At 48.1% G+C, this 14,570-nt stretch overlaps 2 protein-coding genes across 5 annotated transcripts in view; one reads left to right on the forward strand and one right to left on the reverse strand.

Moving 5' to 3' along the window:
- Positions 1-3,277, forward strand: part of hivep2a (HIVEP zinc finger 2a) — a 40,482-nt gene extending 37,205 nt beyond the window's left edge. For all 4 annotated transcript variants that reach the window (XM_068342476.1, XM_068342480.1, XM_068342478.1 and 1 more), the window contains one exon: positions 424-3,277. In XM_068342476.1, the coding sequence (XP_068198577.1) occupies positions 424-987 (564 nt within the window). In that variant the 3' untranslated portion in view covers positions 988-3,277. The remainder of the gene's footprint in view (positions 1-423) is intronic.
- Positions 3,278-6,164: 2,887 nt separating this feature from the next.
- The window catches only part of myt1la (myelin transcription factor 1-like, a), a 43,688-nt gene continuing 35,282 nt past the window's right edge, over positions 6,165-14,570 (reverse strand). Inside the window, exons 16-23 of the mRNA XM_068342481.1 lie at positions 13,208-13,276; positions 13,067-13,129; positions 12,529-12,612; positions 11,569-11,790; positions 11,315-11,406; positions 11,138-11,241; positions 9,839-9,982; positions 6,165-7,529 (exon numbers count right to left, since the gene is read on the reverse strand). Coding sequence (XP_068198582.1) covers positions 7,389-7,529; positions 9,839-9,982; positions 11,138-11,241; positions 11,315-11,406; positions 11,569-11,790; positions 12,529-12,612; positions 13,067-13,129; positions 13,208-13,276 — 919 coding nt within the window. The 3' untranslated portion in view covers positions 6,165-7,388. The remainder of the gene's footprint in view (positions 7,530-9,838; positions 9,983-11,137; positions 11,242-11,314; positions 11,407-11,568; positions 11,791-12,528; positions 12,613-13,066; positions 13,130-13,207; positions 13,277-14,570) is intronic.

A 14,570-nucleotide genomic window follows, 5' to 3' on the forward strand; every position in this document is an offset into this window, starting at 1 on the left:
TTACAGAGTAGTTCCTGTAGTTTACAGTGTAGTTTACATAGTATTTTGTGTAGTTTACAGTAGTTTCATGGAGTAGTTCCTATAGTTTACAGTAGTTCCTTTAGTTTACAGTAGTTTACAGAGTAGTTCCTGAGGTTTACAGTAGTTTACAAAGTAGTTCCTGTAGTTTACAATGTAGTTTACAGAGTAGTTCCTGTAGTTTACAATGTAGTTTACAGAGTAGTTCCTGTAGTTTACAGTACGTTTACAGTCATTTCTGTAGGTTACAGTAGTTTACAGTAGCTCCTGTTGTTTACAATAGTTTGCAGAGTAGTTCCTGTAGTTGATGGCGTATTGATGGTGGGTGGGTCTCCCTCCATCCACACACCTTCGGTCTGTGGTTCTATAGATGTCTGACTGACTGTTTGATTTGGGGGATTTCAGGTGCGTTCTCCATTCCCCATGATCCCCATTGGGGGGATCCAGATGGTACAGGCTGTCTCCACGTCCACCGCTACACCCCTGACCCAGCAGGTTGAGTCCTGCACCACAATGCAGAAGAGCACATTGGAGGACTCCACCGCCAGGGAGACCACCTCCTTCAGCCAACGGGGAGTCCCGCACCAGAAGTCATCTCAGCCGTCTGCGCAGGAGAAGGAAGGCGGGTCGGGGTTGGAGCAGGAGGAGATCCACACTTGCACCAGGGCCATCGCCTCCCTCTGCATCGACTCACAGGAGCTCGCTGAGAGAGGAGAAGGACCTTCTTCCTCTTTCTGCTCCCCCTCCACACCAGACCCCCAACAACACACAGCACAGCATTCTCCAGCAGCCCCCCCATCACTCCCACCAGGTCCAGGTATTCAGCACTTTAGTGGCCTCTCCTCCCCCCCTCCTCCCCCCGCCCTCCTGGATTCTGAACCCCTTCAGCATTCAATGGCATCCAGACCTCAGAAGCTGCAGAACGACCATAAGGAGCAAAGCACAAAGAGGGGCAAAAACCTGCCTTAAGGCTGCAGGAGGAGGTCCCCCAAGCCCTCAATCAGGTTTTACACACACCCTAACCCTAACCCCACACACATCAGGATCGGGTCGAATTCTGAATCAGTCGGTGCCAAACTTCACCAGGTCCACCTGATGAAACAACCCGTCTCACTCCAGCAGCCTGAAGAGCAGCTGATAGTCTGAAAGGCCAGTTCCCTGTAGCAGCTCTAGCTAACCTCCGCTTGTCTGCAGCTGGCGCTGCAGCTAATGTTAGCTCCTCTAAACCAGCACTCGTTCATTCATGAAGAGTCAAACCCTCCAGGAAAACTCTGAGGAGAAAACAACTTGTCATTTCTATCATGTCATACATTGGCTGGTGCCATCATTTGTTGTTTTCACTGTTTGCATGACATTAGCCTAGCATTGTTGCTAGTGTTAGTCCCCCCGCATAGCCAGCCACTGAACTGCCACCCTCAGAGACCTGAGGCTGGAACCAGGAGTACAAGAAGTACTGCAGTATTCCTTCACAACTTAGCAGACAGGTGTGGCGCTGTTTCTTCTTCTCTGGATAAGTCAGACGAGGTGCAGTGGCGTTCTGCTGCCCTCTACTGGTGGCTGCTGGTGATCCTGAGAAACAGTTGCTCAGCTGATTCCTACACCTTTTACATTCATTTACTCCAGAGTGGATGAAGCAGTGGCTGAAGGTGCTGGGGAGTACTGGTGCTGGTTCAGAGTGAAAGACACCCTCCCACACTGACGCTTATGAAGGCCAACAGACTACTAGGTACCTGAGCTGGGCTTTGTTCTACGGCTAAAGGTCTTACCGGTACGTTACGACCACAACCGATATGTGTGCCTTTTATTTCAACTGTTTGTTGGTCTGATTCTGATGAAGATCAATATAAATAGCTTTGTAGTAGTTGCTCTGCCTCCCACCGGCTGTGTTTGGACACCTTCTGTCAAGCGATGTGAAGTATGGATATGACTATTACGTACAGTTGCACTAAAACATATTTTTATATGAGTGAAATTTTAAAAAATGGCTTTTTGTGTACAGCAGTGATTCTATAATACTATTTATTATTATTGTTATCATGTTTCATAAATTGTACATTTTTTCTTAAATGTCGTGGATTCCTTTTTCTATGTAAAGCATGGGGTTTGTTTAGCTAACTGTAGGGGAGGACACTTTAATATGGCTTTATATGTTACGTACATCTAAGTGATGCTCCATACGTGGGGGTGATATATATATATATATATATTGACCCAGCATATAATAATACAGTATATATCCTCTGTATCTGCACTCACCATCAGGTGACTTTCTCTTGAGGGTTGATGTGATGCTTGTACATTTTCTCTGCTGCTCTTTTTCTGGCTGAGACTTTTTTTTAACTTTCTTTAGTGGCATTATCATAAATATTATCTACAACTTTTCATCTATTTCCTTGGCGGATTAAAGCTGCCAGCAGCATTGAACAGACTTGGACCTGGTGTTAACTGCACCCCCTCTGGTGTGAACCACAGCCCCTCTGCCAGCCAGCGTCACCTCATCCTCAGCGGCTTCAAAGGCCACTTCCTGTTTCCACCATGTGACCCACGAACCACATCCTGTTTCTAACGCCCTTTACAAACTAAATCAAATGACGACCATCATGTAAGATGGTGTTGTTACCAGCAGGTGGCGCTCACACATAGAGGCAGACAGAAGTCTTGAGGGCGGGGCTCTGAACAGCGTGACTTCCTGTTCTAACTTCCTGTCATGTTGAGAAACACATTTGATGTGCTTCGTCCTGCTGGGTTGGGTGTGGGCCCCACTTTGGGTTCTAGGGTCTACCCCCCCACTCCTGGAACCCAGGTCAGACCCCGCCCCCTGGACTGAAGCCCTGCTGCCCCCCGGTGGTCGGACTCTTTCTTCATGCGTTGTGCTGGTTTGTGTTTTTACCCCCCCCCCCCACAATGCCACTGTAGGGGGTTTCCCGTTAGGCTGAGGGCGTGTCCATCACCAAACAGGGAACAGGCCCCGCCCATCAGAGCCCACCCTGTGAGGGGAACGCTCCCCAGTGAGAGCTGGGGGGGCTGTGGTGACGTCTCTGGAGCGTTTGTGTATTTGTGTGTTCGACCAGTGGACAGTAACTTCCTCCTGTCGTTACCATGACTACCATCCATCCCTTCCCTTCTTCAAACGGTATCGAAGCACAAATTTAACAATTGAAAAGGACAAAAACATAAATTTATTGAGGGTGAATGATGTGATGCTGAATGAGGCGGAATCAAGAGGTTGTTGTTTTAAATAAAGTTCAACTGAATCGTTTTCTCGGCTCCGTGTTTGATTCAACATGCAAAGAACACGGGATACAAATACCCTCACCCCCCATTGCCTCCCCTCACCCTCCCCCCCGCCATTACTGGAACCCAGTTCTCTGATGGAACTGTAAAACTCCAGCTGACAATGTTCCATCAGGAAAATAAATATAACGATCACATCTGGAGTAGACAGAATACTGGAGTATCTGGAGTAGACAGAATACTGTAGTATCTGGAGTAGACAGAATACTGTGGTATCTGGAGTAGACAGAATACTGTAGTATCTGGAGTAGACAGAATACTGTAGTATCTGGAGTAGACAGAATACTGTAGTATCTGGAGTAGACAGAATACTGTGGTATCTGGAGTAGACAGAATACTGTGGTATCTGGAGTAGACAGAATACTGTAGTATCTGGAGTAGACAGAATACTGTAGTATCTGGAGTAGACAGAATACTGTAGTATCTGGAGTAGACAGAATACTGTAGTATCTGGAGTAGACAGAATACTGTGGTATCTGGAGTAGACAGAATACTGTGGTATCTGGAGTAGACAGAATACTGTAGTATCTGGAGTAGACAGAATACTGTGGTATCTGGAGTAGACAGAATACTGTGGTATCTGGAGTAGACAGAATACTGTAGTATCTGGAGTAGACAGAATACTGTAGTATCTGGAGTAGACAGAATACTGTAGTATCTGGAGTAGACAGAATACTGTGGTATCTGGAGTAGACAGAATACTGTAGTATCTGGAGTAGACAGAATACTGTAGTATCTGGAGTAGACAGAATACTGTGGTATCTGGAGTAGACAGAATACTGTGGTATCTGGAGTAGACAGAATACTGTAGTATCTGGAGTAGACAGAATACTGTAGTATCTGGAGTAGACAGAATACTGTAGTATCTGGAGTAGACAGAATACTGTAGTATCTGGAGTAGACAGAATACTGTGGTATCTGGAGTAGACAGAATACTGTGGTATCTGGAGTAGACAGAATACTGTGGTATCTGGAGTAGACAGAATACTGTAGTATCTGGATTAGACAGAATACTGTGGTATCTGGAGTAGACAGAATACTGTGGTATCTGGAGTAGACAGAATACTGTGGTATCTGGAGTAGACAGAATACTGTAGTATCTGGAGTAGACAGAATACTGTAGTATCTGGAGTAGACAGAATACTGTGGTATCTGGAGTAGACAGAATACTGTAGTATCTGGATTAGACAGAATACTGTGGTATCTGGAGTAGACAGAATACTGTAGTATCTGGAGTAGACAGAATACTGTAGTATCTGGAGTAGACAGAATACTGTAGTATCTGGAGTAGACAGAATACTGTAGTATCTGGAGTAGACAGAATACTATGGTATCTGGAGTAGACAGAATACTGTAGTATCTGGAGTAGACAGAATACTGTGGTATCTGGAGTAGACAGAATACTGTAGTATCTGGAGTAGACAGAATACTGTAGTATCTGGAGTAGACAGAATACTGTAGTATCTGGAGTAGACAGAATACTGTAGTATCTGGAGTAGACAGAATACTGTAGTATCTGGAGTAGACAGAATACTGTGGTATCTGGAGTAGACAGAATACTGTGGTATCTGGAGTAGACAGAATACTGTGGTATCTGGAGTAGACAGAATACTGTGGTATCTGGAGTAGACAGAATACTGTGGTATCTGGAGTAGACAGAATACTGTGGTATCTGGAGTAGACAGAATACTGTGGTATCTGGAGTAGACAGAATACTGTAGTATCTGGAGTAGACAGACACTGGTCTATTCTGGTTCAGGTGTACCTTTGTTGCTCGTCACACGTCTGGGTTGTCGTCAGCGTCACTCGTCTCGTCGTCTTTGATCCACGGTGATCAAAGGAGTTATTTTGGTCCAGATGTTACTTTCATCCCTCGATAGGGGGCGGAGCCAAGAGCCTCAGTCACCAGCGTGGGGTGTCTAACCTGAGGGCGTGTCACTGGTGAGGTTCAGTGTGAACAGAGGTAGGAGGTCAGTGGAGCGTCACACATGACGTCATGACAACCAGCAGCAGACACACAGCATCTCTGAGGTCACATGACATCACCCAATGAAGATAACTTACCGGTGACATCATCACCCCCCAGCTCACACGTCTCCACACTCTCCATCTGATTCGTCATCTTCCTTCATGGTCCTCCTGTTGACTTCAGCAGCGCTAGTGCTAACAGCTCCATGATAGGACGCTAGTGCTAACAGCTTTGATATTACACAGCTGGGGCCAACATGCTAACAGCTTAATTAGTTAGCAATGAAATGAGCAGACAGGCCTTTGGGAGGAAAGTGAGGTCACTTCCTCCTTCGTCCACCTGACTTCCTCCTTATGGTTTACCTCTATTTCTATCACCCCGTACTGACAGGTGTTTTAATCACTGCTGTCTGTCGGTGGACTTTTTGTCAGGACTGACACTAATAGGTAGATGCTTTTATGTATTGATCGAATGGTCGATCGATAATCTATTTATCCAACAGTATTTATGTATGCGTGTAGAAATGTACATACTTACGTACATATCTATCTATCTAACATGGGGGACTGATGATGGGTCTCTTGGGGGGGCTCCAGGGGTCCAGACGTGGTGTCAGGATGGGGGGGTGACGTTCCAACAGGTCAGCAGTGATCAAAGGTGATCTGTGGATCAATACAAACACCAATCGATCCCTCCCTCCCCTTGCTAGACAGGGTTCTACTGCCCTGCCCTCGCAATGCTAGCTTAAAAGGCTAATCCATGCTGTACCCAACAGATCCATGGCAGACAATCAGACAGACAATCAGACAGACAATCAGACAGACACAGACAGACAGACAGGTACCCCTCGTGAACCACGCTGAGCCGTGTTGTAACACCAGGTTTTATTCAGAGCGATTCCAGCGATGATTAAACACAAAGTTCACCAATGAAAGTAAAAATCACGCAGCAACACGTGACGTAAACATACAGATACCAACCCAACCATCATGCGTGTGAGGAGAACAGGTGTGAGCAGAGAAACACAGGTAGAACCTGAGGTAGAACCTCAGGTGGAACCTCAGGTGGAACCTCAGGACTTCACAGTTTGATGCTAGCATGTCACACGTTAGCGTTAGCCTCTGCCGTGACTCCGCCCTCTGAGGGCAGAATTGTGCTTTGACTCCATTTAGTTTGTCTTCATACAAAGAATAGAAAATACAAGCTGCTGCAGCGCCCCCTGCAGGAAGCCGCAGGACCCCCCTGAGCATGCAAAGCTAATGAAACAAAGAGCAGCTGAGTGGGTTCAGCAGGCGGTGTGCTGCGCAGCTGATTGGTGGGACCGGTTAGCGTGTAGCTGGCAGGCTCAGGCTGCTACATGCTAAAGGAGTGTCTGCATGTGTTAAGTGTGCTCTACCCACAATGCTTTGGTGTCAGTCTGTGGGTCATGGAGTGACTCTGATGGCATGACGATGAGGAGCCGGTGAGCGATGGCGGGGGAGGTGGGGGGGGTTTCTCCCCCGTTTCCTGCTGTACAGTTTTTACACCACGTGAAAACACTTGGACACACCCCCATAAAGTGCATGCATGGCCCCTGGCGTCCGGCAGGCCGCGCCCCCGCGCCCTCGTGCCCCGCTGGCTCAACTTCAACAACAATCAGGAGAAAAAAGTGCTGCTCGGTCATGTCGTCATGGCGATGGCGTCCCACCGTGGCTCAGCCAATCAGACGCCTGAATGGAGAAAGACGACTGACGGGCGGCTGACCCTGTCGACCCGCCCCCCTCCACCAGAAAAACATCAACGCATGGAAACGAAGCCCAAAGGTCGTAGGAAAAGTTAAAAACGTCTCGTCTCTTTAAGAAATTGCATAAACCGACACCTCCTCCAGATTACATCCCATAATTACACGCCTCACCTGTCAGTCAAAGTCCATGACCAACCAGCAGATTGTCTCCGTTTCAATGGAACGTGGACAGGAGGTGGGATTTGCACCGACATCCTTGAGATGTTCTCCAGGAGGAACCGTGAAGCTCTTCTGTACACACGGCTGAAGCTGACATGGATCAACACGCACACACACAGCAGATATGAACCAACGTCCACCAGGTCCACAGCAGAAGGTCTGAGCTCAGACCTGGATCCCCTGGACCGCCTGTCTGATGTTCTCCAGCAGCTCCCTGTTCTCCGGACTCTGGTACTGGTCCTGGTGAGTGTACATGTCTGTCAAAGTACTGACATACGTGTCAAAGTTCTGTTCGTTCATTGGCTCCTGGGGGAGAGAAGGCGGTGAAGTCAGTCAGGAGGGTTCACGTGACACCCCCGAGACCAGAAGGCTCTGGGTCGGTTCTACACACCAGCCTGTCCACTCAGTCCATGCACACACCAGGATGTTAGCGTGAGACGCTATGGTTAGCATATGGAGACAAAACCAGGAGAACCAGTGAGAACATGAGAGGAACCAGTGAGAACATGTGAGGAACCAGTGACAACATGAGAAGAACCAGTGAGAACATGAGAGGAACCAGTGACAACATGAGAGGAAACACTGAGAACATGAGAGGAACCAGTCAGAACATGAGAGGAACCAATGAGAAAATGAGAGGAACCAGTCAGAACATGAGAGGAACCATTGAGAACATGAGAGAAACCAGTCAGAACATGAGAGGAACCAGTCAGAACATGAGAGGAACCAGTCAGAACATGAGAGGAACCAGTGAGAACATGAGAGGAACCTGTTGTCGGACCAGCTCTAAGGGAACCAGTCAGGACCACGTCCGGCTATCGTCCACCAGAGGGCGACGTTACACTGCCACAGTTCTACACATGAAGGAACCACTGGACCCACTGGGCAGCTGATGGGGGACGTGAGGAAGAGTGTGGAGGTGAGGAAGAGTGTGGAGGTGAGGAAGAGTGTGGAGGTGAGGAAGAGTGTGGAGGTGAGGAAGAGTGGCGCCACACGTGATTGGTTCCAGCGTCTTCACGGTGGGTTTTTAGATCACCTTATTGTAAAGTGTGATCGGCTGCTACCTGACCAGGTGGACAGGTCTCACCTCAACAAGACGCCTGATCCATTCATCCATCCATCCATCCATCCGTCCTCCACCCATCCATCATCCACCCATCCATCCATCATCCATCATCCATCAGTTTTTAATTTATGGGGTTTATAAAAGTAATAATTTAAGGTTTGGATTTTATTCCTTGAATCATCTTTAAAGTCTATATTTGTATTTATATTTATATTTATACATCTTGAAGAAGAAAGAGGGGGAAAGTAAAATCGTAGCTCCGCCCCTTCCTGTGCAACAGGAAGTCCTCCCGGTGAGGTTCTAGTGGTGGAAAGATGGCAAACAGGACTCTCGTGTTCAGGCTGTCCTGTTGATATGGATGTGGGAGGGGTGTGTTTGATGGGGTGGGGGGGCTGTTGTTGGGGTGGACGGGGGTAGTGGGTAGGGGTGGTAGGGGGTTGGGGTGTTGTTGGGGCTTAAGGGGGGGCAGGATGAAGGGCAGAAGAGAAGGATAACTGGATAAAGGATGAACGGATCTCTTACTCTGGGCGGGAAACCGCAGCTAATCTTTACTGGGGGGGCCCTCGTTCTGGGACAGACGTTTCTACAGGACAGACAGAAGGCCATTAGAGCCTCACAACCAATCACAACATCCGCCTTACAGGCCCCGCCCCCGCTCTGTTCACGCTCATCAGTGTCTTCCAGTGTCAGATGGACAGACAGACCAACAGATGGGTCAGACAGACAGACAGACAGACAGACAGACAGACAGACAGACAGACAGACAGACAGACAGACAGACAGACAGACAGATAGATAGACTGATTGATAGATTGATAGATGAGGTGTGAACAGAGCTCTATCTGCAGGCTAAAGGCTAGCGGCTAGCGGTTCCCTCTCCTGCTAAGGCGGACGTGTCTCCTGTGGTGGACTTGAGGTGACCCCCCAGGAGAATCATGTGGGTCGGTCTGCTCAGAGAGAGATCATCCAATTAGCTCCAGTCTCCTCCTGCTCTGACACACATGAGGTCACATGACGCAGGCGACTGTTTCCTGGTGACACTCTAGAAGAAGCACAGCGTGGTGAACACAAGCAGCAGATGAGGACCGACAGCCGACGATGAGAAACAATGAGACGCGCAAAGCAATCACTTTGATTCATTCCAATCTAACGTCCAATTCCTAATCAATCACTGTCTCTGATGTGTGTAGGTTCTCATTGATCCAGGTCACGGTTACCAGAGCTGTTTGGGTAACCATGGAGACGTTTCAAGAAACACCTTCAAGAAAGTTTCTTAAAGTCCAGTGGGTTGATCTAAACAGCTCTGAGTAACACTGTCACTGACCCTCAGCCCAGTATTTTGGAAAATTAACATTTTGTCATGGGGGGTCATGTGCTCACGACCCACCGGTGACTTTAGGGTTAGATTTGGAATACAGCCATGAACATCCAGCCTGACAGACTGAATTCAGGGTAAAAAATGCACCACTCATCCGTGTAACATCATCGAGGTCTTCGTGGACCTGCCCATCAGGCGTGTTGAGAGCGTGTGGCGCTGCTGGCCTCTCACCATGTGTGGCAGCTGGATGTTGGCTAAGCTGTGGATGAGCGACTGGCTCAGGTTGGCCAGTTCGTGCAGCAACGAGTCGTTCTGCTGCTCGATCACCCTGTTCTCCTCCTCCATGGACTTCAGGCTGGTCTCCATGGTGGTGATCTACCACACAGGAAGGAACGCATCAGCACCGCCGCCTCCAAACAGAGCCAAACGCGATCAAGGGAACACGCCAACAGGATCACGCAATAACATCATAGACACAGGCTCTAGAAACAGTCAACAGAACTAGTCTCATCACATTCACCTGTTTATAGACTAGACTCATCACTTCCACCTGTTTATAGACTAGTCTCATCACCTTCACCTGTTTGTAGACTAGTCTCATCACCTTCACCTGTTTATAGACTAGTCTCATCACCTTCACCTGTTTGTAGACTAGTCTCAACACCTTCACCTGTTTATAGACTAGACTCATCACTTCCACCTGTTTATAGACTAGTCTCATCACCTTCACCTGTTTGTAGACTAGTCTCATCACATTCACCTGTTTATAGACTAGTCTCATCACCTTCACCTGTTTGTAGACTAGTCTCATCACCTTCACCTGTTTGTAGACTAGTCTCATCACCTTCACCTGTTTGTAGACTAGTCTCATCACCTTCACCTGTTTATAGACTAGTCTCATCACCTTCACCTGTTTGTAGACTAGACTCATCACTTCCACCTGTTTGTAGACTAGTCTCATCACCTTCACCTGTTTATAGACTAGTCTCATCACCTTCACCTGTTTATAGACTAGTCTCAACACCTTCACCTGTTTATAGACTAGACTCATCACTTCCACCTGTTTGTAGACTAGTCTCATCACCTTCACCTGTTTATAGACTAGTCTCATCACCTTCACCTGTTTGTAGACTAGTCTCATCACCTTCACCTGTTTATAGACTAGTCTCATCACCTTCACCTGTTTGTAGACTAGTCTCAACACCTTCACCTGTTTATAGACTAGACTCATCACTTCCACCTGTTTATAGACTAGTCTCATCACCTTCACCTGTTTGTAGACTAGTCTCATCACATTCACCTGTTTATAGACTAGTCTCATCACCTTCACCTGTTTGTAGACTAGTCTCATCACCTTCACCTGTTTGTAGACTAGTCTCAACACCTTCACCTGTTTATAGACTAGACTCATCACTTCCACCTGTTTGTAGACTAGTCTCATCACCTTCACCTGTTTGTAGACTAGTCTCATCACCTCCAGGTGTTTCCTGGACCTTCTGATCAGGACGTGCTCAGCCTTGCTCGTCTCACCTGAGTCCTCAGCTTGATCATATCCGACTCCACTTGATTATTGGACTCATTCAGATCTTTGATTTCTTCATCCAAATGTTTGATTTCTTCATCATTTTCAATTCCTGAAAAAGAAATCCATTCAACATTTAGGTGTGGCTTTGGTCTCTGATGCTGACGTTCAGGTGAGGCTTGGACCTTTGCTCGCTCTCTGCTTGATTGTCAGCATCTCCACACTACTCATCCTGGCCTTCTTCATGGCTGAGGTGGCTCGGGGACAGCCGGACAGACTGGAATGAAACATGCCTGTGTTGATGACACTTTGATGGATTTTTGATCGGTTGCTCCATGTCTTACTTCAAGAAAGGAAATAAATCTAGATAATACAGAAGACAAGCTGGCAGTCAATAAACAACAATGTCCACACAGCTGAGCAGCAGAGCCACACCCACCTGCGATGGGTCAGGAAGCTACCGCTAACGTGTCCCGAGCCGTCGCAGCCCGGCGTTGGGCAGGTCATCCCGTCGGTTTTGCCAGACTTCCAGACGAACTGCGACCCGTTGATGTAGCTGTCCTTCTGCCTCTTTGCCGCCAGGGGGCAGCCGGACGCACTGCGGTGTGATGCGTACTTCCCTGTCACATGACCCTGTCCGTCACAGCCTGGCACTGGGCACCTGAGAAGAGGAATACAAGGTCTCACCCAATCAGAAAAATGGTTTTCACATGGGGACATGAGCGAGACCTGAATCCACATATGGCTGTGCTTGAGGTCCCTCTGCCTTATGGTCTCCAAGCTTCCTGGAGGGGTGGGTGTGACGCTCTGCTTATATCTGGTGGACATGTGACCACGTGTGCCTGGGAAACAGTTAGAAGAACCAGGGGCCAAGAACCCCAACCTGGATTCCCATTTAGCTACTGAATGTGTGTAGACCTCCTGGACTGGGTTCAGCCACCAGGGACTTTGGTTGTGGTTATGGCCGTTGGGATTGTTGGGTACGGTACCCATCCTGGGACAATGGTCCCTCACCTGTGGTCCTCCCAGAAGGTTTACTTTCTCTTAGTTCCTATCAGCTTTTGGAAGTTTTCATCACTCGGCTCCGGGGTCTGAGGGTTGAGGGCGTTCCTCTGTGCACCTTGTGAAACCCTCAGAGGCTAATGCTCTGTTCTGTCATTTGTGAAGTTGGCTATACAAATAAAGTTTGGTTGATTGATTGAGTTTTTGACTGAGTGACATGATCCACAGAGAGCTGAACCCACAGACCTGAATGGGTTGCTTTGCATTTGCGACGTTGCTTGTTGACAATGTTGACAACACAACAGCGCCTCCACTGGCCTGGAGGTGATCAGCGTATAAATGTGTCGTCTCTGACATGCAGGTGAGAAGAGGCGGGGCGTTCTTCTGCTTCACTTACTTGATTGGCTCCTGATCGTCCTTGTCTTCTTTGCTGTGGAGGATTTTGATGCCACTCTTCTTCGCTCGTGGACAACCAGACAGACTGTTGGAGGAAAGGACGACCTGGTCAGAGAAAACAGCAGCAGCAGGTAGCAAGAGAAGCGGTAGTAGTACTACTAGTAGTAATAGTAATAGTAGTAGTACTACTAGTAATAGTAGTAGTAGTAGTAGTAGTAATAGTAGTAGTAATATTAATAATAGTAGTAATAGCAATAGTAGTAGTAATAGTAAAAATAATAATAGTAATAATAGTAGTAATAGTAATAATAATAATAATAGTAGTAACAATAGTAATAATAATAGTAACAATAGTAGTGGTAGAAGTAATTGTGGTAATACTAGTAGTAGTAGTAGTAATAGTATTAATACTAGTAATAGCAGTACTAATAGTAGTAGTAGTAATAGCAGTAGTAGTAGTATCATTAGCAATGATAAAAGCAGCGGTCCTAGCAAGTAGTAGTAGTTATGCTAGCAGTCCTAGCCTGATGCTGACGTACCTCCTGTGGGAGGCGTAGTTTCCAGTGATGTGTCCGGATCCATCACAGCCGGGGGTGGGGCACCTGAAAGACGAGCAGCACCACAAGGGGTCAGTGTTGTTCACCTGCTGCTGGTTGATCCGGGCGTGAAGTTGGACTCACTTCAGTTCTTGAGCGCTGGAGGTCATCAGCCCACGGAGGTTCTTCTCCGCCAGCTGGCAGCTGGACAGCCTACAGGAACAGGTAGGACAGTCATGTCCCCATCCATCCACACCCCCTCTATCTGCCCCAACGTTCTTTCGCCCCATCCATCCACACCCCCTCTATCTGCCCCAACGTTCTTTCGCCCCATCCATCCACACCCCCTCTATCTGCCCCAACGTTCTTTCGCCCCGTCCATCCACACCCCCTCTATCTGCCCCAACGTTCATTCGCCCCATCCATCCACACACCCCCTATCTGCCCCAACGTGGCTGCTGTCACTCACACATCCATGGGATGTACACACTACGTGTAAAATACCACATGGAGTTTAAGACAAGATGTAGTTTGAGTACTAGATGTAGTTTTAAGTACTAGATGTAGTTTGAGTGCTAGATGTAGTTTCAGTACTAGATGTAGTTTAGTACCAGGAATTGTTGAAGTATTGTGTACTTTGAGTACCTGATCTACTTTAGTACAAAATACGGCTGAATCAATCAATTTTTCGTGAGGCGAGAAACGGTCCTGCTGCTCTCACATCGTCCCAGTATTAGTGATTATTTGTGAGCTGGTCAGACAGATACATTTATTGATATGTATTTATTGGTTGAGTACTGGTTAGACAGATATATTTATTGATTTGTATGTATTGGTGTACCTCCTTGAGTCGTCACCTTATCGTGGTGGAGGGGTTTGTGTGTCCCAGTGATGCTAGGAGCTAAGTTGTCTGGGGCTTTGTGCCCCTGGGTCACCCATGACAAACAGGTCCTAGGTGAGGGACCAGACAAAGGACGACTCACAGACCCTCTCATAATGAATAAAAACAATGAACCCCATTTTCCCTTGCCCGGACGCGGGTCACCGGGGCCCCCCTCTGGAGCCACGCATGGAGGTGGGGCTCGAAAGCGAACGCCTGGTGGCCAGGCCTGCACCCATGGGGCCCGGTCGGGCACAGCCCGAAAGGACAACGTGGGTCCCCCTTCCCATGGGCTCACCACCTGTGGGAGGGGCCATAGGGGTCGGGTGCACTGTGAGCTGGGCGGTGGCCAAAGACGTGGACCTTGGCGATCTGACCCCCAGCTACAGAAGCTGGCTCTTGGGACGTGGAATGTCACCGCTCTGGAGGGAAGGAGCCTGAGCTGGTGTGTGAGGTGGAGAAGTTCCGACTAGATATAGTCGGGCTCACCTCCACACACAGCTTGGGCTCTAGTACCGGTCCTCTCCAGAGGGGTTGGACTCTCTTCCACTCTGGAGTTGCCCATGGTGAGAGACGCCAAGCAGGTGTGGGTATACTTATAGCCCCCCGGTTTGGCGCCTGTACATT

This window comes from Antennarius striatus, chromosome 19 (genome assembly GCF_040054535.1).
Source record: "Antennarius striatus isolate MH-2024 chromosome 19, ASM4005453v1, whole genome shotgun sequence".
Taxonomy (NCBI): domain Eukaryota; kingdom Metazoa; phylum Chordata; class Actinopteri; order Lophiiformes; family Antennariidae; genus Antennarius; species Antennarius striatus.